Source organism: Akebia trifoliata, chromosome 8 (genome assembly GCF_017979445.1).
Source record: "Akebia trifoliata isolate Shusen 1 chromosome 8, ASM1797944v1, whole genome shotgun sequence".
Lineage (NCBI taxonomy): Eukaryota > Viridiplantae > Streptophyta > Magnoliopsida > Ranunculales > Lardizabalaceae > Akebia > Akebia trifoliata.
In genome coordinates this window covers 31,242,563-31,269,554 of record NC_141382.1, presented here as the reverse complement: position 1 = coordinate 31,269,554, position 26,992 = coordinate 31,242,563, and the positions used below count along the sequence as shown (strand labels likewise).

The 26,992-nt window shown below is 35.1% G+C and overlaps 1 protein-coding gene across 12 annotated transcripts; it reads right to left on the bottom strand.

The window, feature by feature from the left end:
* Positions 1-1,547: 1,547 nt before the first annotated feature.
* On the bottom strand, positions 1,548-14,415 carry LOC147396514 (uncharacterized). Of its 12 annotated transcripts, none has more exons than XR_015180734.1 (7): positions 13,849-14,394; positions 13,610-13,748; positions 12,919-12,989; positions 12,372-12,466; positions 10,035-11,625; positions 8,814-8,907; positions 2,588-2,975 (listed from the first exon to the last, which is right to left on the bottom strand). XR_015180734.1 is itself a non-coding variant. In XM_086451199.1 (6 exons), the coding sequence occupies exons 3-6, from the start codon at positions 12,928-12,930 to the stop codon at positions 2,724-2,726; spliced, it is 453 nt and encodes a 150-aa protein (XP_086307325.1). In that variant the 5' UTR covers positions 12,931-12,989; positions 13,610-13,748; positions 13,849-14,412; the 3' UTR covers positions 1,548-2,723. The 12 variants fall into 12 exon arrangements, 1 of the variants encoding a protein (XP_086307325.1); XR_015180738.1 differs by having other exon boundaries at positions 2,958-2,975; positions 11,554-11,625; positions 13,849-14,376; XR_015180737.1 differs by lacking the exon at positions 2,588-2,975 and adding an exon at positions 6,545-6,898 and having other exon boundaries at positions 11,554-11,625; positions 13,849-14,375.
* Between the last annotated feature and the right edge of the window lie 12,577 nt (positions 14,416-26,992).

Genomic DNA, 26,992 nt, shown 5'->3' with positions numbered 1-26,992 from the left:
GGGGATTCTCCAAAAAACTTAAAAATCTTCGTTGTATGTAAGAATTAAAATCCTAATTAAATCCTAAATTCTATAGAAATGAGCCTCCACAACTTAAATTCGTAGGTCAAGAAAAACCTTAGGAAAGAGAGACCAAAAACTTTCCCAAGGCTCCCCAAAATCCTAAATTTGAAGTCCCAAGTCCCTATCTAACATCGAAGTCCTATTTTTTACTCAAAAAATACCTAGAAACCTTCAAAACATTCAGAACATCCAAAAACTATTCAGATCTATGAAGAAAATACTTCATCTTGGAGATCGGAAGCGGATCTAGTGACGGAGACAAAAGTAAGAACACTCACACGAGGAACGCTCTCCACCAGTTTTGAAGGAATTAACTATTACAATCATCCAGGTAAACTAGTCTTTTATTTTATTTTATTGTTTAGGTCATTTTTAAGCAATGTAATTTTTGAAAAAAATAGAGACCGGCATTTGTCGGGTAGGATTGGTGCCTAAAACCTTCCAATCCCATAATGTGATCCCCGGACCCTTGTTTCTTTTTTGTAGATGAGTATTATTTATCCTGTTTAGAGTCATGATCCGGTTCCTAGACCAAAAAACTAGGTAGCGACTCCCAAAACCCCCAAAAAAATTGGATCCATAACCTGCGGATCGAGGGCGCTTTCAATGTGCAAAATAATCAAGTGGTTTGCGAAGATCTTGATGATGGCATTCTCTTTTCCTCTTCGACGGAGAATGAATTGGACTTTAAATAGATGAAACCTTGAGTGGAATACGTCGAAACCCACTAGAGGGTGTGGCTAATTTTTTTTTATGGAAAATGGAGAAATAAAAATGAACATAAAGATCAAAGGTGGTGAGGTTGTAGAACACGTTAATACCGATAATTTTTTTTTGTTCATCAATGATTAACGAGATCCTATTTATGACAAATGTCGAGGCAAAGAGGGTTGAAGCCCTTGGGTTCCAAATCATCTAAGTCGGTTGGATTTTGTCTCAATGAAGATAATGAGTTTAAAGAATTATAAATTCTTTATATAAAAGATTTGTGGGATGAACTCGGTATTTTCTAATTTGTTTATATTTTTGGCGATAGTTCGACTTTTCAGGCTCAAAAATTGATGAGTGAATACTCAATTTTTAAAATTATTTCATTACAGACCTTATGGTGTGATTGAATTTTTCCAATTCTCGCTTTAACAAAAATTTCACATTTTAACCCCATCTGATATGAAAATTGAAGATTTTGTATTTTTTCGTTCGAAATTGAACGTGTTTATAGGCTAAACTATGATTTTTGGCCATTTTGAATCCAAGAGTGAAGTCAAATTTCATTAAAAGTAAACATAACAAAATCTAAAAGTTTTACCCTAAGTTCTATTTTTAGAATTTTCTCAAAATTTTACTATATAATTTTCCTCGAGATAGGAATTAAAAACTCTGGGTATTACATTCCCCCTTAATAAAAATTTCTTCCTTGAAATTGAAATCATACCTTAATCTCAAAATAGTTCTAGATACTTAAATTGCATCTCCATCTCTTTTTCTCATGTGACTTCTTCCACGTTGTGGTATTTCCATAGTATTTTGACCAAAGGAATAAATTTAGATCTAAGTTGCTTTACTCTCCAGTCAAGTATTTGTATTGCACCTTTCTCGTATGACACATCTTCATTTACCTTTAAATCCAGTAAATCAACCATGTGTAAAAGATTTGGCAAATACTTCTTCAACATGGACATGTGGAACATATTGTGAACCTACTTAAGTTGCGGTAGTAGAATTAATCTATAAGCCATTGGCCCTATCCGTTCCACTACTTCAAATAGTCCCACAAATCACGACTTCAATTTACCTTTCATACCAAACCTGAAAATTCCTTTTTGTGGTGATATTTTCAAGAATACTCTATCCCCAACCTAGAATTCCAAAGGTCTACGCCCCTTGACTGCATAGCTCTTTTATCTACTAAGAGCAATTTTTAATCTGTGTTTTATAATACGTACTATCTTAATAGTTTTCTCAACCATTTCCGGTCCCAATACCGTGGTCTCTTCTATTTCTATCCAACATATCGGTGAATGAAACGGGCTACCGTATAAAGCTTCAAATAGTACCATGCTGATATTGGCTTGAAAATTATTGTCGTAGGAGAATTCTACCAATGGTAAGTGATGCTTCCAACCTCCTCCAAAAACTAAAACACATGCCCATAGCATATCCTTTAAAATTTGTATCACCCACTCAGATAGTCCATTTGATTGTGGATGAAAAGTTGAATTGAAGTTCAACGAAGTACCAATGGCTTTGTATAGACTCTCCCAGAATTGGGAAGTAAATATGGGATCCTTGTCTGACACAATAGAAGTTGGCACTTCATGTAGTTAAACTATCTTAGCTATATATATCTGGCTCCATTTGTTGATGCTGAATGAAACTTGGATTGGAATAAAATATGTCGACTTCGTGAATCAATCCACAATAACCCATATGATGTTTGACCCATCACTGGCTCTCGGTAACCCAACTACAAAGTCCATGGTCACATGTTATCGCATATTCAGTTCTCGCTACGAGAATATATACTTGAGGCTCTTATGATCGAAGAATATATACTTGAGACATGAAAAAAACTATATGACAATATGATAATTTTCATATCCCAACCCTAAGATATATAGGTTAATGTAATACTTCAAAATGGATGTCATACCCATGAACTACATAACGGATGCCATACTCATATCAGACACTTCATTTTTCAAGAGCAAATATTGTGTCAATACTACGAAAATTAACTCATCACCTTTCAATTCCCTTATTTGGGATATGAAATATAATGCCCACAAAAGGTTGAATGAGGATTTCCTCACTAGCCTAAAAGAGAGAGAGAGAAAGAAAAAAAGAGGGAAACCTTCTTTGACTTTCTGTAAGGTTTCAAAGACAGGTATCCGATTCTTGTTCTTCAAGTACTGCACCAATGAGCAACAAAATATAAATAGAAGTAATAAAGTGACTCATCATTACACTATCAGAAGGTTCAGTGGAGACAATTTTGCATAACAAAAAGAACTAATTAATTTGATTTCACAATTCAACTATATCCAGAGCAATTGTTTTACCAACAAAATCAGCAGGTACACTTTGTTTTTTTTCTCATCCTTTTTTCATTTGCAAAAACTAGGACTACTTGTTTGAAATATCAAAACTTTTCATAACAAAATTCTTGGCTAATTTCTAAAAAAATGGAGCATTACGGAGATTGTTCTTAGCGCACGTTACTATATATTGCTAATGCATATCAAATACATGTTGGGTTCATGTTGGTTACCTACCCAACTCTAAGAATACTAGATCAGTAGTCTAAAAAGATATTATGTCAACTAAAAACAGTTAGATCTACACCTTTCATGAATCATACCATTTGTCAACTAAAAAAATTCAAATCTATACTTTCATTAATCAGATCAGATAGAAAGAGATTGCTCTCCTTAAAATGGACAAAGCTATAGAAAATGCTTAAAACATTACCTACTTTTTTTTGCTACTTCATTTTATTTAATTCCATTAAGAAGACAACATATCGCACTCTCTATAAATGTCCTTCAAAGATGTGATTAGAAACGGTACCAAATATTTGGGAAAGAAAAACTTGGTCTTATAGAATGGTAAAATCCATTATGATTAAAATTTATGTACCATCTCAGAACAAATCAGTCGAGGCAGTCTTGTTATTTTTTCTTGACAAAGACAATGCCTCTACAATTTGAAACTACATTATTCCTTCTTAAAATTCACCGCCTGTAGATGCGTGATTTTCGATTCTGAATATCACTTCTACGAAGGATTGGAGTCGCCACCATTCATTTTATAAAAGGTTGTGAATAGCCACCCAAAATGTATTCTTTTGAAATAATGTTATTTTGACATTTAGTGACTCTCGTACGGATAGAACACCGATCAACCTAAGGTTGGGGTTAGTGGCTCGATTAGAGAAAAAGGAAGGTGTTAGGCACCCCTTCCTCTCCACCAAGTGGTAGTAACCATAAAATAACTACGTCATTTTGGACAGAAATGCAAATAAAAAAAGTGTCCAGTGTTGACGACTTGTACCCTATAGGGATTTGCTATCTATTTATAGCTTAAAAGGATTATCTCATTGAAGGAGATGATCTTTATGTGGAGCTAACCTTGAAAATAATATATTTTTGAAGAGTTTTGGCTAATGGTCAGGGGTCCATTCTCGTAGGTTGAGAAGGACCCGAACACCGATTGCCTCAAAACTAGTTGAAGGATTAAAACGGTTTTATTTTGAAAGTGATTACAACCCCTATACTTTCAATCAAGCCAAAGCTCGATCTACCGGAGATAGGGGAGGGAGAGCATCACTTCTTAAGTCTTTCTAAAAGAAAATCAAAGAGGTGAAGAGGATAGTAGAAGAGGGATATGGAGAAGAAAGAGAGAGAAAGGGCGGGATATGTATTCTTTTGACCCACCTTGAAGCCTTAATGTCCTCTTTCTTCCCTTCTTTCTTCTTCTTCTTAGGTCTTTTTTGAGTCCTTAGTACAATCAAGAGAATTTTTTAAAAGATAATGTGAGAATATGAAAATAGAGTAGAAGAGAGTTGAGAAAATATTTTTTGACTAAGACTTGGGTACCATTTTGGAAGGTGAGGGGGGTATTTATAGGTATTTGGAGGTTATTTTAGGGGTATAATGGAGTGAAGGAATAAAAGAGTAGAGAATGGCATAGAATTTGAAGGTGGGGGTGCGAAATTTAGAGTTGGGATGATAATAGTTGTGTATTGAGGGTAAATGGATAATTTTTTATCCAAATGATTTGGATCCTTCCCAACCCATTTGGGTGGAGTATTTGGTGAGGTGAGATGATGGGTGTTTGGTTTAAGAGAATGGAAATGTAAGGGAATTAAGGGAGTGGTTTGTTGATTGAGTATTAGGTAGGTTGAATGGAGTGGGTTTAGGTTAGAACAATGGGTTGTGTAAGGGATTAGTTAATTAGATTTTAGGAGGATGAAGGAGGTGGTGACATGTGTCAAAAATCGGTGGAGATTAGATGTTTAGATGAGTTGATTGAAGATAAGTGTTTGATTAGAGAGGAGGGATGTGGTTTGGTTTGTTAAGACGATTTGTAAAGAATGATAAGGGTAGGTTAGAGAAGGGTATGGGCTGAGATGGGGGTAAATGATTGTTTAGAAAAAGGTGATAGGGGTAGGTAGTTTGATGAGGGAGATAAGTTGGGGTGATGACATGTGTCCCACCTTGATGATCTTGAGTGATTGGTTGTGATGTTGGGCTTGGGTAGAATAGGTATTGTGATGGGTTGAGTCCAATGGGCATTGATGGTAGGTTGGGCTTACGTATAGTAATGAGTTGTGAGTTGAATAATTATCACTTTGGTTTAGGGTTGGGTGGGGTTGAGAAATGATTTTTGAGTGTTTGTAAGCCTTAAGTCGGCTTAACATATTTATGATCCCAAGGGTGGAACGGTGAAAGGTGGGGGAGATGATGGGTATGCCAAGTCTTTTGATGGATCTTTTAGACCCTTAGGGGTCTTAGGGACCTTTGATTCGATCAAAATGTCACATTTCAATGATTTAGGCTTTTCAGGCTCGTTGGCAACTTTTATTGAGGAAATTGATATTTTTGGGACCTTTCAAGTGAGGGACCGTTCAAATTGGGGTGTCTACACTGCCTTTAGAGGTATTAACTTGTTATGTTTTGTGATAAAAGGGATCTCTAGAGATGGAAGCAAGAAACTTTTCCAACAAAGCAAGTTGGGAGGAGCCAGAGTTGCTCTCTTTATATATGGTCATGTAGTTTGATTAGGACCTATTTATATTTAATAATGGTTTAAAGCCATATTTTCTATAGCTATTGATTTGGGTCCTTGAGCTTTTAGTTTTCTTGATTTGGGTATAATGTTGGTTTACTAATGCAACAACGGAGGTGCTCAAAATAATGGTAAAATCAAATTCAAAAAGAAAAATAAAACTTGAAAAAAAATCACCTTGTTCTGAATGGTTAATTGATGAAGTTAGTATCGACCAAAACCATGTGAATGCAGTGTTATGTTTGAAGAATAGAACTGAAGAAGCATTTGACCTAAAATTTCACTACCAAAAGAAATAAATAAGAAAAAACACACATTTGAGAAAATCAAAGTAGATAAGTCACAAACATGATGAGACAAATAGGGCTTACACATTTCTTGGGAGTTTTTTCTTCCTGAAATCTTTGAAGTGGATTGTTTTATGGATCTCTATGGAGATTTGGAGTTGTATCACAGATATCTTTCCAACTTTATTGTCTTTCCTCTACTATATTTTTTCAATAATACCCCACCAACTCTATTGTTTTTTCTCTTTTACATATTGCTTATGTCTACCGACACCAATATATATAAAAGACCTTTATTTTATATAAATAAATGAATTTAGGCACTTAAAAATACAAGTTTATTGTAGTGTATTTAATTTATTCCAATATAGCTAAAATAAAAATTATTTTATTAAAATATGGACTAAATAAAAATCATGACACCGTTTTAATAATTGTCTGGAAATTTTAATGTGACAATTTGCTGCATGAATACAAGTAGAAATTGCCTACCAAAGAAATGGTCTGTGACGTAGTTTGGACCCATGGCTCTCTTAGTTGACATACAACGATAATAACAAATACTCATCCCAAGGATCTTGGTCAGTTAAACAAATCAAGTATGAGCATTACTTCCTCAAGGGCCACCCAGGAGGGCGTACCCTCTCTTACCTGGTGCGTGTGTTACACGTGCCCTAAGACTAATCCTTGGAAGAGACCATAGTCTATGGACTAGGCAAAGCCCAAATACAAGCCCAGTCCGCTCTCTACATGGATACCTAGTTATCAAAATAAATAATAAATAACAGAAACACATATAAATGAGAATGATGCTTTTGAAGGAGAGTATTGAGTTTATTTTCAATGCGAAAGCTCTTCCACAAGGTTCAGAAAACCTAATATATCTTACGAATATCGAGAAAATTTTAAAATGACGATAATTGGTTACCCCTTTGACATAAATAGAAATATTTTGTTTGGAATGGATTGAAGTTGATGCATACCAAAATCATAACCATTTATTGGCCACCACCATTTGTACTATCATTATCAACAAAATAAATAAATTGTCCCCACTTCTAGATTTGACTGTGTGTGTGTGCGCGAGCGCGTGCGTAAGAGTACTTCTAAGTAAGGATACATTATAAGGGGAGAATTACTTAATAGACCCTGCGGCTGGGTCATCTTCCTAGATCAACCCACTTAGTTTATTTTATTTTTCTTTCTTAATGGTCCTTTGATGGCTAACCCTGATAAAGAGCAAATTCAAATAGTTGAGATCGATAAATCAAATTTGTTGTTCTCGAGGGTTCATTTTCAATCGTCGAGATCGACTATTTACAACTTTTGATCTCAACAATTGTAAAATGTTGATCTCAATGATTTGAATTGCCCATCCTATTTGAATAATTGATCTCACCAATTGAAATGGGGATCAAGGACCATAAGAAAGAAAAAAGTTTACTAATTGGAACAACAAAGTTATTGTAGAAAAAGTAGGGGCGATTTAGAAAAAAGCCCCGCCTAAGGGTCTAACATGTAATTTTCCCCTTTATAAATGTATAAACACTACAGTAAAATAGGGCTATAGCGACGGCCGCGACCGTCGCTATAAGTATAAAATACCGTCGCAAAAGCATCTAACGACAGCCAGCGAGGCCGTCGGTACTCGTCGCTAATAGTCCCATCGCTGAATGTTATATCGACGGCCAACAGAGAAACGTCGTTAGGTACAGGACTTATAGCGACAGCCACTATTGGCCGTCGCTACAGGGTAGTCTTTTTATAGGCTCTCGTTCGCCACCCTTAGTTTTACCACACATTTAACAAACGCGTTTTGTCTTACAGAGTTAGAAGTTTCGGAATGAGCTGATTTTTGGTGAGGATGATCTCTATGGTGAGGAGATCATCCTCACCAAAAATAGCTCATTCCAAAACTTCTAACCCATGTAGGACAAAAAACGTTTGTTAAAGTGTGTGGTAAAACTTAGGGTGCTGAACATTTCCCCTTTTTATAAAAAAAAATTTGTTCTTCAGCCACGGTTTTGACCGTCCCTATAAAAGCTTTTGAAATTTTTTTTTTAATTTTACACCAGCCCCCTTATGTATTGCTGAATATTGGAGATACCCCTATATTTTGAAATAGATGACCTCAACCCCAACTATCAGTATGAAAAGACCCAAATGCCCTCTCTACTGTAGAGCTCATTGTGTTACTATTACACAGACAGATACAAATTCTCATAGAATCCAACTCACACACACATAATAAAATGGTCACCGGAATCCAACTCACGCACAGGCACGCGCACACACACATACACTCCAACTCACAGACACAAAAGTGCACACACATACACACACGCACGCAAACATACATGAGTGGTGAAAGTTACATACGGTTGTTTGATAAACTGGATGGTGAGTAACTAAGTTATAAAAACAAATACTTTGCACAAAAACGTTTTAAAAACTAAACACCAGCCGCCATTACAATGTACTTCCAGTTCCTCCCATTAAAAACAAACATCATTTTAAGAGTTTCTGAACAGCTAAAAAAATTGGGAAATGAAACGGAACAAGTTCTTTTGACAAAATCACAAAACAGTTATCTAGTAGGATATCCATCCAAGTCGTAGTGTCGTGTATGTGAGAGAGAGATGACCAAACCATACAACTGGGAAAATAACATACCTTGCTGTACAGTGTTGTAAGATCCATCTCATCAAATGGAAGATATCCTGCCATCAAAACATAAAGTTCTCCTGCCAGTTCAGAATGTTTTCTCCTGCTTGGTGACAACAAAAACATCAGAAAAATGTATGATTTTGGCCAAAAACAAGAACCTCTTAATGTACTAGAATCATGAAATAGCTTATGAACTTCGATCTTTTCGGTTCACAATCAATCACTAGCTTGTGTAATCAATTAAAACCAATTCTAATAATCAAACAAACATTCAATTAGGAAAAAACACACCACTGTTTTGAGTTTTTTGTTGTCTGTCGCGCTCTTTTGTGTGAAAACTAAAGCCATTCATAATGTATCCCTTAAAACAAATCACATTATGTGATGGGCCCACAGCTAGATTCTCAATACGTTCATCTACGGGCTCACCATATAATTGTATCTGAGTAACCTATTTAAGATTAGAAAATGGGATAAGTAAAGTTACAAGTGTATTTAGATGTGCTTTCATTCCTCCTTTGGGTGTTAATCATTCCTCAAATTCTATCTTTGAGTAAAGTTCTTAACATTGATTGTCTCATGCAATTTGGACTTGGGACAACAATGGGTTACATAAAGCAGCCCGCATTTTTTTTTTTTTTGATTGGTAAGCTGGGGTTAGGGGACCCCTCCCTGAAAAACCACATCTAATTAGAAAATCATTATTCATAAGAGAATGGCAAGATGAAAGGACAAAAGGATTAAAGATTAAAGAATAAAGAAAGTTAACTAGTAATTAATAGCTCAATTTCAGTGTCTCAATAATGAACTTAGGAAGAATGAAAAGATTCATAAAACATTTTATCAGAAAAAAATAGAACTTAGTAAGCAAATTTAAAATTTGAAGTTATACTTTCAGGACAATCTGGTGGACAGTTCACTGTCAACAATGTCAGTCAGACCGTCCATGGAAATTCCAAGGTCCGAGTCAAGACAATCGACCAATGTCAAAACAAAATGTACCGGTGGAGTTAGTTTGCATTCTTGCAGAAGATCTCAAGTCTACTTTTACTAATAAAAAAAAGGGGGAAAATCGACATATTTTTGCAAATAAGTCATGACAAGAGAAGTACTTGATCTGTATATTTATTGATTGAATCAAGAGAAGTATATTAAATATGGTTCATTATCAAGAGATGTAAGTAAAAAATTTCAATCGAAAGAAGTATGTTAAATATAACCACTTACAAGAATTTTGGTAATTTATATCTATCTTCTCTTCTGTTCTCTATATTGTGGGATTAGTTACCTGCACTGATTCAAACTTTTCCCTGAAGTTTAAAATCTTAAACACAAGTCTTCAGGGCATATCGGTTGCTAATATATGGAAGGGAAAAAAACATTTGGTAATATAAAAGCAGGTCAAAGTATTGAGTGGTATATGAGACTCAGTAGAGATCTGCAGTACTAATGTCCTGTGCCCCTTAAAAGAGGAAAGAGTATATTAAATGTGTATTAGACATCATGTAACAACTAGAAGTCCACAAGTATTTTAGTGTTCTATCCAACAACATAGCTGAATTAAGAGTGCTGGCTGCTGGGCTTCAGGTTGCTGATTTGTGTGGCCTTAAGAGTATTGATTGTATCTGATTCAATCGTAGTGGTTCGAGCATTAAAGGATGGCAATTATCCTTGGATTGCTATGGAATGGGTTCATTTTTTTCAGGAAAAATTAGTGAAATCCCATTGGAACATCAAGTATGTGTATCAAGCAAGAAATCTGGTGGCAGATGCTGTGGCCAAATTTTCATTTGCTTTCTTAGAAAAAACAAAAACACAAGAAGTCCACAAGTATAAGTATATCAATAGTTCATATCTGCCTCTTAAGGTATATTTGACTCTCTAATACTTTCCAATCAAGTCAAAGTTGGGGATATCTCAGAAAAATTCTACAGAGCAATGCGACAAGTGCATTATATCTCATGCCATATCAAACCCAATTTTTGAAACAGCAATACTACACTAACGATCAAAAATACATTACAGAAGTAGCCTACCACCTTAGGTTATAAAAAAAAAAAACACAATGATGACTAAACCCATTTGCAAACGATTACACGATGTGTATTTCGCATTGTCCTTCATAAGCATTGAGAAATTCAGATAACAAATATTGTAGATTTTGTTGGACACTTGTGGGTAGGAAACCTTGTTCGAAACAGAATCCGAGTCAGGATCAACAGATGTGCTATTTGTGACAAAACAACGCCAAAACCAGATTAAAAAAACTTTCCATTTGTTGCTTTAAGGGATTTACGACTCAAAATTGGCAGGAAACAAAGAGGAAGGAGAAGCATTCTACAATAACTGAAGGAAAAAACAACTATTTCTGTATAAGGAAACATGTATGGAAAGAAAAACATATATAAGTGGGATTAAAATCTTTTCTAAGAATATGTTGTACACCAAGCAATGCAGATGTAACAACGTAGGCATACCTTAGTTCAACAAAGAAATAACAAAAACATCAAGAGTGTCAGTAGCATATATCAAGAGTGGTTTAGCAGCAGGATGAGAGCAATGGTTTATATGCCCAACAGTTCATGGACCCTGGCCATATAAAGGAGCCAAACATATATACGCTACAACTTCGCAGAAATTTAAACAATGGATAGAAGACAATTTGTCAAATTAACAATATGCCAAAGGTATCCCAATCTGAACTTATATATATATATATATATATGAACATATATTATTATTAGACCTTATACATAGCTGCCATTGCCTTACTTGCACCTTTCATGCCAGAAGCAATTGAAGTGTTGGCATACAGTGCCTGTAAAGGAAGATAAGAAAAGATAAGAGAACAAACATGCCCTAGAAGAAACAATTTCACCAAGAATAAAATAAAAATGTCTAAGAAACTAACCTTTATTTTTTTTAATAGCAACACTAATGCAATATAGATATGAAAAAGTGATTGAAACAAAAGAAATGATATAAATAGATCAGAAATACTATTTATCAAAATGAGAAATGTCTCACATTTATATGAAAGTTAGAACTTGGAATGTCAACTAATACCCCAACAGGAACCAAACCAAATTATCCTGGTTCAGGTGTTCCTTGACACTGATTATCCTAATTCCAGGTCTATCTTTTCCAATGCAACGATCATGACATATAAGAACCAGAACCATCTTATGCATTTCAGGGCACATAGATACTCAAATTCAGAACCAACACACTGGCCTTCCTAGTTGGGACTATGGACCATCCGTATCATGAACTACACTGAAGGAGATCATGTATGTTGACCCAAAACAAAGATGGTAGCTGAAAAAATCAGGATAACATATATGATCAACTACAACATGCAAGGTCTCCAACAGAGGATAAAAATAGACAACTAGGCATGTATCCCAAGAAGAAGATATTCTTCTCATTCTCCTTTGTTTATAAGTAAATATATATATATATATATATAGATAAAAAAAAGTACTAATGTTAATTAAGATGGTTGTGGTAAGGATGTTTTGGATAAAAAAGTATAAACTTTGAGAAATATAAAGCTGCCCTTACAGGTTAGTGGCTCCTGACATTTTATACCAACATTTGTGGTTACACCACATGCTCTTTGTAGATCCTTTGATATTAGTAGAAGCTCGGGTGCTATCCTACACAAGGGCAAACAAAGAGACTCACATTAACTTCTATAGAAAACTAAGAGACTAGCATTACCCTTTAAAAAGTATGGCCTCTTACAAGCTGTTAAACTCTAGAGCTATAACAATGGCCCGACTAGAAATAAATCATTTACATCAGGAACAAAAGAGAACATGCAACACATGTTTCAGTAGTTTGATACTATTATGAGATGAAATATGTGTGTGTGTGCAAATTGTATTCCCTTTCTTTTGTTTTACAGGAACTTTGTCAACTTATACAACCTTCAAAGTTTCATGGGTTCCCATAGAAGATTTCCCTTTTGTACTCTTTTACAGAGATGGGAGAGATCTATGTAACTAAAGATAACATTAACAACTAGCAAGACTAATCTATCACAAAAATAAATAAATATAATATAAAATAGAACAAGTGCAAATGCAAACAGAATATAAGGCTACACCTTCTTGGTCATGGCTGCCAATGTCTTCCCAACCAGGGAGACACCAACATACTTTTTCCTTTGCCATTTTCCTGCAAAATTCATCAATCTGTATTCTAAGTTCTCTTATTAATAATAACAACCAAAATATCTCATCTGGTTCAGAGAAAACCATCTGCTCCATAGAAATTACATAGTTCTAAGGACTCCAAAATCATCCATGTTTTCTACTCAAAATTAGTCCAACGGAATAAAATGTTATGACATGATGTTTATCAAATTCATTAGAAGTAATTACATCGATATCAATAACAATGTGGGTTTCGGTAAAACTGAACCAATGCGATGCTGATTCAGCATAAATAACAAACTTGTTAATGAACCTAGAATAACAACACATACATACATATGTAAAACAAACAAAGAGAAATTTGTATTAATCACTTTCTAACAAAGTTTAATTGAAAGGAAAATTTTGATATAGATCCTAACTACAAAATCAAGTAAAATCGAAATACAATCAGCAATAAAATTTTCTTCAACCCATTTAATTACACAAATTATTGAATTTACCACAAAATTCAACATGAAAGGAAATTTTTGATATAAATCCTATCTACAAAATCAAGTAAAATCGAAATATAATCAGTAATAAAATTTTCTCCAAACCGAAACATCTCATTTATAGACATTGCTAGGAAAATGAAATTACCTGAAAAAATGAATTGGAGATGACGCACTTTGAGCTGATTTTATTATCAAACCGAGCAAACTAACAGCAAGTTTAATCAAATTATCGGATTTCTTGAAGTTTCGATCTCAATGAGATTTCTACAGAGTTCTCTAATTACCTGATAAAAATTAATTCCCTAGATCTCTTGAATCAGTAGAAAAAATAAAATCAAACTTTCTCGTCTTCAATAAACCCTAGATCCACACACACACAGTTACCTTGATGGATCGATTAGAGAAGATGAACTAGATCGAAGAGATCGAGTAGAGAGAGTGTGGTATTGTTTAAGGAGGGATGAATATAGGGGAATCCGAGAATCAGACCAAATCGAAGAGAGAAAGAGAGAGAGCAGATCGAAGAGAAAATCGCAGAGAGAGAGAGAGAGAGAGTTACCTTGATGTATCGATTAAAAAAGATGAACCAGATGGAGGAGATTGAGTAGAGAGAGCGAATATTGTTTAAGGAGAGATAAATACAAGGGAATCCGAGAATCAGAGCAGATTGAAGAGAGAAAGAAAGAGAGCAGATCAAAGAGAAATAGCTAAATGGGTTTGCTGACCCGTGAGGAGAGTCTACAGCGACATATTTTAGCTGACCGTTGCTTCAATTCGTTGCCGTAGATCATTTTTCTTGTAGTGAAACTCTTCCAGAAAGCTTTGAGAGATTCAAGGATATATGTTCACGCCACTCTTTTTGAGAGGTTAGATGGGATTGGACTGTGACCTCAACAACGACACCTGAGTCATAACCACTAGTGATATTACTTTTAGGATGGCTATAGTGTTAAAGTCACAAGCCCGATCCCACCTTACCCAACAAAAAAAAGAAAAATACAGAGACAAAGATAACACATACAAAAGAGAATGATGCATTTGGAGGTGAGTATGTGCTCTATTTATAATGTGAACGCTCTTCTACATGGTTCTAAGAATATAATGGGGTCCGTGAATGTCAAGAAAAATTTTAAGGTGTGACAACCTGTTCACAACCTCTCCTTGGCATATATGGAAACATTTTGATGAGACAGAAAGGCACATTTAGTAGGTAAACCAATGGATCAGATTTGGATAGGATCAACATCGATACGGAGTAGATTCTTTAAGAATCAAAAAGCAGCTAAACCGATTTAATAATTTTGGATCTAAGCATTACGTATGGTGGGCTTAGACCCATAGCTCAGTTGGCTTAGACCCATAGCAAAGTAACTTTGAGGTCGTGCATTCAAGTCCAACTTACCCACACAAAAATTACGGATGGTATTAAATCCCGATCGGATCTTTATTTTTGGAATCAAATCCGATCTAATTAATGCCAATTGGACCTGATCAAATCCAATTTGATGTATAAAATATTTATTTAATAGAATAAACTGGAAGGACCCACTTCTGGGGGATAAATGTCTTATCCAAGCTACAATGACCCACTTTATTGCTTTCCTCCAACCCCGTCAACTTTATTGTATTTACTCTCTTCCTCCCCTACCCCTTACCCTTTTTCAATAATCTCTCTAACTTTAACCAGGGGATGAAAAAGTTCGTGTTTAATTTGGCTTGGGGACCCTGACTGCTCTACATTTAACTTAATAATTTCTAATTTGGGAATCTACCCATACATTATAGTTAGGATCTTAAGGTCATATTTCTTACTTATCACTATTGTATAAGTAATAGCTTAGGCCTTTAGCTTATTCAGAAAGGGCCTTTCCAAACCACTTTCCTTTCCAGTAATATGACTCAGGGCTCTCCTTGATAGAAATGTGGGCTCATTGAAACTCAATTTTCATAATATGAAAAGAAAACCACATTTGAAATGACACCAAGTGTATAGTACCATCTATCATATTTTACCACTTTAACTCCAAAGAATTTTTTAATAACACCCCTTCAATTTTGTTATTTTTCTTTTTTTCCCCTTTAATCCCCAAAGATGATACATGTATCGTAGGCACTAGAGCCGCAACCTAGCCAGGTTGGAAAATCAACCTAGGCTCAACCCAAGTTGCAGAACCCTCAACTCGACTATCGGTTAGAGCTCATTAACTCAAGCTCAACCCAAGATTGAGTTTCTAAAAATGGGTTGAGCTCAAATTGGCCCATGTTTGGTAATTTTCGGTGGGTTGGGTTCATTGAGCAAGTCTAATTTCATTTTAATCAATACATAAATTTAATTTTGGATATAAGCATTAGATATGGTCGACTTAGACCCATAACTCAATTGGTTGATACAATGCAAAGTAACTTTGAGGTCGTGGGTTCAAGTCCAGCTTACCCATAAAAAATAAAAATAAAAACATTACGTATGCTAATAAATTCCTATTGGACCGTTATTTTTTTTATCTAAATCCAATCTAACTAATGAGAATTGGACCAAATCAAATCAAATTTGATGCATACAATATCTATTTAATAAAATAGAACGGTAGGCCCACTTGTGGGGAATAAACGTCTCATCTAAGCTACAATGACCCATTTTATTGCTTTTGTCCTACCCCTTCAACTTTATTATTTTTATTATCATCCTCTCCCACCTGTAGACACCCCATTTTTGCATCCGCCTGACTTGGCGATCCGTCACCCGGTTGCTTTGGATTCCTAATGATAAGCGTAAAAAAAAAAAAAAACTTGAAAGCCTGTGAGAAGCCTCCTTTCAATTTTCTCTATCTTTTAATTTTATTCTATTCTTTCTCCTTGACACATGACATAGAATTACGCACGCTTAGGATCGCTACACCACACACTCGACTTAGCAAGTACGTATGCTTAGGCTCGCTACACATTTGGACAACTTAGAAATCTCGCTACGCTAGAAAAACATAACCTCGAGACTCATAAATAATCACATTGCGATTAAAAGAAAATTCACGCCAAAATTCACCCAAATGGACAAAAATCGAAAAAATGATGAAAATACCCCTCATAAATTATGGACCTCCGAAAAGTCTCGAAAGTACCTCCATTGCACTCAGAATAGAATTTCGAGTCTAACAAAACCCAAATCGATGAAATAAAAGAAATTTATGAAAAAATCAAAAAATGACCAAAACGCCCCTTGATGTCTAATTTGCATGTAGAGACCTTGATTATTAGGAAAATCAAACTAAAAGAACCAGTTTGAAGCCTTTTAAATCAAAACAAAAATTAAAAAAATAGAATAATTCAAATTTAAATAATTAAAAAGTAAAACTCAAATTAAAAATTAAACAATTAAGATCAAATATTTAAAATTAAACAATTAAACAATTAAAATTTAAATCAACATTCGATTCAAAATTTAATCAATAATCAAATTGAAATTAAAATCCAATCAACCCATCAACATTTAACTTAAAACCCGATCAACCAATTAACATTGAAATTAAAATTCAATCGATCAATCAAATTGAATTTAAAACTTAATCGACCAATCGATATTCAAATTAAAACACAATCAACCAATCGAATTAAAATCTTAATTTAATCAACCAATCAGGATCGAAAAGTGAAACATAATTAATCTATCAAATTAAAATCAAACCAAAATTAAAAATTACAACCTAAACCATCAACCATCAACAAAAATTAAAAATCAAAATTTAATCAATAATGATCCACCAATGTGGACGTATTGCGAAGCGTGGGATTATGGTCCCATTCTTTCTAAACTTTAAAAGAGAGATATTCTCTCTATTGGTTCGGTCAAAGAAAGAAGTAAATAAAATAAAAAAAGAAAAGAAATTAAATACAAGCATCAAAAAGGAAAGAAAGAGAAAGTTGAAAAAAAAAAGAAAAATAGAAAGTGAACTCTATAAAAAGAAAATCATATGTTCTCTTGAGGAAGAGGAGGACATTCTTGAGAGAACACCAAGAGGTCTGATGTTTTTTGAACAAGAGAGGGCTGTTCTCTGTCCATTTTTTTTATTTTATAACTCACATACAGCAGCCAAGGACATAAAGAAAAAATTCTGAAAAGTAAGAAGAAAGAGAAAGGAAAAAGAAAGAAGAGAGGAGAGGAAGGACTGACCTGATTCGTCTTCTCCAATAGCTCCCTTTACTGTCTCCATGTAACCAGCAACCTCATCACTCTGAATCACTCTCTCAATCCTCAATCTTTCCTCTCAGCCGTCCATTCGCTTCTTTCTTTTCTCTTCAATACTTGCCCCTCCTCTTCAGTTCTTTTTCTGATTCACATTCGTTTGAAGAGAAGCTCTCTTCTTCGACAGCAACAAGAAAGGCAAAACAAAAATAAAGAAAGGAAAGAAGAAGAGAAAAACAAGAAAAAAGAGAAAATAGGAAAAAAGGACTTACCTGGGTAGCAGCTATCTTCTTCTCCCCCTCTTGAATGTCCCAGCAGCAGCAGCTATCTTCTTCTTCCCCTCTCGAATGTCCCCATTTCAGCTTTCTATTAGCACCTCTTACAACAGCCCAAACGTTCCCATTTACCTTCTGTTAATAACCCCTATCTTGGCCATTAGAACAGTCCACGAACAACACCATTACAGCCCTATTACAAAGACTATTCCCAACCTTCTGTTAACTGCCACAAACAGCCCCTCCTTCATCACGTGTTTCTGCCCTATTCACTTAGCTTCAGCATATAAAACAGCCCCTCCTTCATCTCCTCTCTTCTCTTCTCATACGAACAACAACCATTTTATCTTGTTCATTCTTATCATACTCATAGCAGTCCCATCACGGACTCCTCTCATATTTCATTCTCAAAGCTCCTTAGATCCCGGTTCTACTCAAGGTTTTTTCAAGTCATCATTACCACGTTCCTCTAGAGAAGTCGAGCTTTCGAGTTCTTTGAAGGAATCACAATAACCAAGGATTTGGAGGGACTTTTGATCTTAATAATCAAGGTATGCCTTCATGTGTTTCAAACGTGGCATCAATTTGATTGCTGATTTTTATTTTGAATTTTCTTATTTGACTTAGTTTGCTATAATGTTCATATTAATTTTCGTTTTGATTGAGTATTCATGTCCGCACTCTTAGTCTATGTATGAAGCTTACACACATTAACTTAATTTAGAATATTAATGCTGGAATTTTTGGAAACCTTAATTAGGTGCATGTTTCCTATTTGTGAAATCAAGATAAAGACCAAGTTTGTTAATGAAATTAACACGTGGACTAACTCATTGATTTTTTGTGCACATTGGGAATTCAAAATTGGATCTTTCGATAAAATGGACATTGAATTGATTCACTGATTTGTGTGAGTATGGGAATTTCAAAATTGAATTTTTAATAAAGTGGCCACGTGAGTCAACTCACTGATTTGCGTGGGTATGGGAATTTCAAAATTGAATTTTTAATGAAGTTGCAACTGAGTCGACTCACTATTTTTTTTATATACATGGAAATTTAAAATCATTTTTTTTATCAAAATGAGCATGAGTCAACTCACTGATTTGTATGCACATATGGATTTAAAATAGATTTTCTTTTTAATAATAAGCATGTGGATTGACTCATTGATTTCTATATACATTGGAATTCTAAAATTGATTTATTAACAAAATAGACATTGAGTTAACTCATTGGTTTGTGTGTGTATAGGAATCTTAAAATCGATCTTTTGATAAAATTTACATGTGAGTCAACTAACTGATTTTTGTGTGCATAGGAGTGTCAAAATCGGATTTTTTGATAGCATTGGTATATGGGTTAACTCACTAATTTCGCTAGACATAGGGAGAGGAAAAATTATTTTTACCGTTTCAAAATGCTGCCGATGAGTCGATTCGTTAATTTGTGTGTACATGGCATTAAAATGGATTTTTTTTTCTCTAAAGTGCAACCGAATCAATTTCTTTTTTTGTGCCATTACCAAATGTGGGATTTCACTATGCGGAATTTGAGGAATTCATGTGGAAAAATAGGTTCTTGAAAAAGTCATTGCTTGCTAATTTGGGAAATCTAGTATTGATATCTCTCTAATTTGGAAATCTTTTTATAAATTTCTAATTGAAAACTCATTATTTAAAAATTCCTAGTTTGGAAAATTTATTTCTAATTTGGAAAATTCTCATATTTTCATAAATTCTCAATTTAGGAAATTTCAAATTTTTAATCTAGATATTCTATGAGTTACCAAATTAGAAATTTCATGTTCACGATTTTCTAATTTAGAAAAATAATAAATTCTTGTTTTAATTAATTATGGAAATATTGGTACATTTGGATTTGTAATCGGAATATCTTGCCACGTGAGCTTTGAAGCATGATCTAAAATTTAGGCTTTTCCAAATATTTTCACTTTTGTTTGGAATTCGAGAATCATATGATATTTGGGGAATATTGGCCTTGGGATTCGTTTAGCACATTTGATATAATTTGATGATGATTGGATCATAGTCTTGACTTTAGTCTCTATCCGTTGACCGTAGAAAAGTTTGGATCGTACTAGAGACCGATCATCTCGATCGGGCGGGTTCGGTGCCTAACACCTTCCGAAACCCGTAATATGACCCCTTAACCATTTCTCTGATATGTGGACTAACCCGATCCATTTCAGAGTCATTTATGGTTCCTAGACCTAAACTAGGTGGCGACTCCTTATTCCCTAAAAATTCTCCATTTACCTATTGGACCCTTATCCACAATTTGGTGGAAAACGGGTCTAGGCGATTTCAGTAGCGACTCCACTGGGGATTTTAGGGTCAAACTTGACCCGATCCAAGGCTATCCTTAGGTTGACCTTTTGCTCGAGTCAACCCAGTTGACCTTTTGCTCGAGTCGACCCAGTTGACTCAAAGAGACTCATAGACTAGGTTAGATTTTGTCCTCTCTTTTATTGGTTTGTGATTGGATTTAATTAATTATTGTATTCATTGTGATTGATTTGATGATGGGATGTATGTGACTTGTATGGTTGGATATTCTCGAAAACGCCCTGGGCGCACTTTATACCTACGCACACACTCACGAACATGCATATTCATGTTTGCATCATTACATGTCCCTATAAACCTCGTAGCCGGTCCTTCGGGACACGGGGGATGACAGAGAACGCTACAACTTCAGTACAGTACCTTCGGGTATATCAAACTAGAGCACCACGTACTGCTTGACCAAGTAAAACTAGAATAGTATATCGATGTTTTGGGTTGAAGTGATCTAATCTTTGTCCTAACCTAGCCTCAATCATATGGTGAGCTTAGAACCTTGAACTTAAGCCAGTCTCATTAGGCCACGACTCAAATCGACCATGAGTGCTCTCGGGTTGCTCCATTTAATCTAACCAAAAGGTAAGTGGGCGAACAGATCCACACCGTTCAAATTAAACCCGTAATATCGGTCTGACCCAATTGGTAAAATGCACCAATCAACTTGAACCAATTAAACCAATTGGCCCAATTGACAAATGGATTTAACCGAATGACATCAAACCGGTTGGACCAATTGGTTTTTAGGTTTAAAAACTCAACATAATTCACACTAAGATGATACAATCAGGAGGTCAAATTAACTAGTTTGACCCAAGGTTCAACCCCAACCAGGGGCAGACCCATAATTAACCTCTTTCACCCTTGTGGTCTCTATAGATTTATAGTGGATTAGGACTCAATGTTTACAACTGGACTTGGGCTAATTTATGTCAAATTCCTTTTTATCATGTGGTTAAGAATCCAACCTTCTTATCCAATAGTTGATCTTGATTTACTTCTAATTAGGTAATAATTACTCCTAGCCATTTTAAACCAACCGTGCCACTTTAGGTCCGTAAAAAGAGTCGTCTCGTCAGAGTACCTTTGTTAAGTCCAAGTAGTCAATCATTGCCACAAGAAGAAGCAAGTATCATGGATGAAACAACACTTCGTCAGATTTTGAACTCCTTTCAAGCGCAGATTATTGCTTATGTCCAGACACAAATTGAGGTCTTGAAGACTGAAAAGAAAAAAGATAAAGTTATAAAACCTCAGGCCGTGTTTGACCTGGTTGAAGATTTTAAAGATGATCAAGTGCCTATTGACCCTGTATTAGCTCATCGAATAACTCAGGTAGAAATTACATTGAAGAATATCAAGGACCTTGACGATATTGCCCTTGGATTAGGGGCAATGACATTATTTCCTACGGTCCGTCTACTAGAAAAATTCACAATGCCAGATATGGATAAATTTGATGGGACTAGATGCCCTAGGACTCACTCGAAAATATATGTCGGCATCATGCAGTCTCAGGGTTTGAGTTAAAAATAGATGGCCCAACTCTTCCAGAGAACTCTTATAGGTCCTGCCTTACGTTGGTTAATGTCATTGGACTCGTCTCGAGTAAGAACATGGCACGAATTGATGAAAGAGTTCATTGGTCGATATTCCTTTAACATGGACATTGAACTCACAAGAAGAGATCTAGAAATGACTAAGCAAAAGCCCGAGGAAACCTTTACAAAATTCATTGCTCAATGGAGAGCTAAGGCCGTTCAATTATGGGACCGACCTCAAGAAAAAGAGCAAGTTAAGATTATCCTCAGGAATCTTACTCCCAATTACGCCAAGTACTTGATGCCTCAATACTTGCCTACCTTTCAATCCCTTCTTGAAGTTGGAAACCAAGTTGGCAACTCGTCTGAGTCAAAATCCAAACACTTCAAATCCAGTGCAAATTCCTTACAAGTGGCCAACACCTCGTTCTCCCTAGCTCCTCAAGCCACTCAATCCTCACAAGCCAAGCCTAGGAGACAATTCTCCAATCTCGAGATGTCCCTTAATGTTGCCTATTAAAAATTAATGAAAAGGGGACTGTTGACACCGTTACAACCCAAGTCGTTGCCTAACCTTCTCCCTCCAAACTTTGACAATGGGCAATTCTGTGAATTCCATCAAATGCCTGGCCATGTTCTTGATAGGTGCATTACCCTCCGTCATGCTATCCAAGACCTTATCGAACAAGGAAAAGTTACCATACCCGCTCCTACCGCGCCTAATGTCAAAACCAACCCTTTGCTTACCTTCCAAAATCAACCCCCTCCTGCCTTGAACCTAATATCCATATCCGAACCCAAATCAGTTGACCCGGTTTTCTTTATCCGCTTGATTGGTCTTGACAGTGCATCCTTATCATGCTAGAATGGGCCCATCTACTCTGAGACAATGACAGAGCAGAAAAGTAAGGAGAGTATTGAATCAATGGGTTATCTAGTATCAAACAAGCTTGAATCAGAATATGAAGATGAGGTAAGAGAGGAAAAGCCCAAATCATTTGTTATGAAGATATCCAAAGTGGCATAGACCCCGACGTTGTGTCCTTCCATTCAAAATCATATCCCTGTTTTGAGTTTTCTTTTTAAGTGTCAGTTGCGTTAGTCTTTAAATTCAGTTGATCAATTCTATTATGTTAGGATTTATTATTTTTTAACCTTTAATCAAGTTTTCTAGTCCATGTTTTTCTATTCCAATAAAGTAAAGAAATTTTTTATTATTATACGTGCAATAATAACGTGAACATAAAATCTAATACGAGGAATAACTCAGAGCTCACTAATTGAACATGATAAATATTGGAATAAGAGAGTACACTCAAGAAGTACAAATTGGTACTACATTATCCTCAAAAGAACATGAGAAAACGATGAACTCACTTAAGAAATTCAACAGTGTTCTCGTATGGTCTCTTGAGGATATGTTGAATATGAACACCATTTTACCTTTCATTAGAATCGATTATACCAAAATGGATCAAAATTTACTGTCAAGAGTGAACTTCAAAGCCAAAGATCATCAAGAATGATGTAATTGAAACCGCTGACAAAGATGTCAAGATTTACAAGAAGGGATCCCTTATAAAGGATAAAAGATTTTCTCGGAGTTCTAGAAGAAGTGAACAGTCGAATGCAGAAAACTTAATCATATTCAATTTTATAAAAGAAGATTGAAAGCGGTTTATTCTCTAAAGAAAATCTCGCTCGACAAAGTAATCAAGACATTGAGTTCCCAGAACCTTGACCAGATCAAGTAACTTTCACTAAAGGAGACCTTCTTTGGTCGAACTATTCTCTTATCTTACCAAGAAAAATGTAACCTTCTTTAGCCCTTCGCAGCCTTAAGAAAAAAAAAATTCAGTAGCCTTTTTCTTTATAAATCATACCAACTAACCTTGGGAGGGAAATCTTGTATGAACTACATTTTCACCTGATCCCAAAAAAAAATAAAAATGATTTGGGGTACGTAGGTAACCTGAGAAGTTACTTCAGGCCCGGTCACAACAAAAAATAAAATATACATTCTCTTAAGGAAAGTGTCATCAAAAGGGAAAATCCCTTATTGAAATGTGTAAAAGAAAATAATACCCAAACAACGGGCATTAGAAAAAGAGAATCAAAAGAATTGAAGAAAAAGAAAAGAAACCCAAAATAAGGGCATTGAAAAAAAAAGAATAAAAAAAATGATGACAAAAAAATGCCTAACTAGGGGCATTAGAAAGAGAAAGACTCAAAAGAATTAACGATAGAAGAAGAATGTCAGACAAGGGGCATTTTGGGAAGTTGAGCCTTATACCTTTCCTTTCTAAACCGTGTCCTAAGCCCACCTACTAAGTCCTCCTGAATGTTAATGGATTTGGTTAAGGTCCAGATAATCAAAGGTTGTCAAGTTGAGTATTTGAGATCATCAAAAAGAAAGAAGCCCGCTAAGTTGAAAATTCGAAAGGGCGACTTAGGCAAAAGTTAGGGTATAACAAAAAAAAAGTAAGCTTGCTAGGTTGAAAACCTAAAAAGTCGACCTAGGCAAAAATCAAGGCATATTCAGAAAAGGAAAAACAAAGCTCGCTAGATTGAAAATCTGAAGAGGCAATCTAGGCAAAAATTGGGACATCATCAAATGGAAGGGAAGATCCTACCGAGAAGGAAAATTCAGAAGAAAAGCTTACACAAAAGCTGGAGAATGTAGAAAATCATTCAAGTCAGAACATTCATTTTTCAGTTGAGAGCTCACATTTGACAATGACAAAGTTGAAGTAAAAAAAACTCTTAATAAGCCTTTCTTTTGAACATTTAAAGATCTTTAGTATTGTCTGCTAATGGGAAATGTAGAATCATTGACCACTTTGAAGAAGAAGATCTTACATTCCAATATTTATCAAAGCCTAGCTCAAGCATTTTTCAAAAAGAAATTCAAAAAAGAATGATCAATTCCTTATTGCACATATGATAATCTTAAGAGTCTTGAACATTTAGAGGAATGTCGGTCTTTTTATCTATTAGAGTCTGTGGCTGTTCATCCACTTTCCAAGTACAATCCATTCTATCAGTTTCATAGTCAAGTTTCAAATATAAGCCAACCTTTAAATTAGGGTGAAAGCGCCCTTGATCCGCGGGGTGCGCGGATCCGCTTTTGACCCTTGAGGTTTGGGAGTCGCCACCTAGTTGTTAAGGTCTAGGAACCAAACTGACTCTAAAAAAGGCAAACTAATCTACGAAAGAGAAAAAGAGTCCAGGGATCACGTTACGGGGTTGGAAGGTGTTAGGCACCAACCCCGCCCGGCCAAAGCCGGTCTCTACTAACTTTCCAAGTAAATCACATTGCTAAAAACCTAGATAGAAATAAAAATAATAATAAAAAAAACTGATACCTTTCCGATAGCAAGGATTTTGCTCCCTCAGATCTGACAAAAAGAACTCCTTGTACTGTACTCTCTTCCTTCGTTCTGTCTCCGGATTTGACTTCGGATCTCCTAGATCAAGGTATCTCCTTGTTTTTGAATCTGAACTCTTCAAGTTTGTTGCGGATTTGGGGGTGTTTTTGGAGGGATTTTAGGTGTTTTCTAGACTAAAATTGAAGGAGGGATGTTAGGTAAGGAGTTGGGGCTCCAAAACTAGGGTTTATGGGGGGCTAGGGCAGCTTCTAGACCTACTTTTCCTAGGGTTTATGATTTCATACGAAAATAGGGTGTGAGCATCTCTATTTATAGATGTTTTTTAGGGTTGATTTGGATAGAGTTAGTGTTTAATTAGAGATCTTTTAATTAGAGTTGTCTTTTAGTTAAAATTGTTTTAGGTAGAATTGTGTTTTAATTAGAATTGTTTTAGGTAGAATTGTTTTTAAGTTAGAACTCTATTAGATAGAGTTATTATTTAATTAGAATTCTATTATGACTTTTGGTCTTATTTGATTGACTTTTAATGTTTTGACTTTAGTCTTAATTGATTGACTTTTAATATCTTGACTTCAGTCTTGCTTAATTGACTTTAATTTTAACTTCAGTCTCACTTAATTGACTTTAATACCTTGACTTCAGTCTTGCTTGATTTACTTTTAATTTTTGGAGAACCCCCTTCCATTATTTCTTTAATTCTTTGGACCCCCAAATGGAGGGGTCCTTAAAGAAATATCTCACGAACCCTCAACAATTTTGCTTGAGAGTCCGATTGATCGATTTCTTTGGTTCAAATTCTTAAATTAATTTCATCAATGTTTCACTTTAATTATTTAATATTTTATTTATTAATTTTGAATTTTTTAATTATGAAAATTATGAAATTACTGTTTTGCCCTTGGAGAGGACTTTTCACGTTTCAAGTCGGTTTTTAATGTTCTAGGATGTTTTAGAATCGGTTTTTCGTAAGGAATTCAATGAGAATGTTGGTTTGTGTCATTTATGAAAATTTTTATGTGAAATGATTGTGAACTTTATGAGGGGCATTTTTGTAATTTTGTCAAATTCTGTTAAAATTGGTGAAATGATTTATTTGGTTTCGATTTATTATTTTATGTGTTTGAATGGGTTTTCCTAAGCGTAATGTAGGCTCTAGGGTTATTTTGAGGTTGGGGGTATTTTGGTAATTCGGTCAATTTTTAGTGATTTTTATCGTGAAGCTTCTTTTTGGTCTGCAAGATGATGATTTCTATGTTTCTGGAGTCGTATTTTCCTAGCGTAGCGTGGTTTCTAAGATTTTGTTAGTTCGAGATACCTCATCCGGATTTCTGAAACACATCTGGTAATAAAATAAAGCAATAGAATGCACATCCATCATTGGGAATCATTGCGATCGGGTTGACGAGTTGATTAATCAGGCGGATGCAAAAATGGGGTGTCTACATAGGGGAATTTTTTAGAATAACTTTGATTCTGAAGTTTGTAATCTTAATCTCATGATCAAAAAGTAAAATCTTATTCAAAAGCTTAAAAGTTCGACGAAGCCCAATCATAATTATGAATCCAGATACATGATAAGCTAATAAAGGCCCAATCTCTCAATCGTTGAGCTCGATAATACTAAATATTTAATTGATCCAAGCCCTAGAAGTGTATTTCTATTGAGTTCGAGTCCGAGAAACGAGACTCCAACCTTTTTTGAATCATAATTGAATTAACAGGATTGTTTAAGTTCCTATAAACCTTAGGCAGAGTCCGAGAAATGAGACTCTAACGTTGTTCA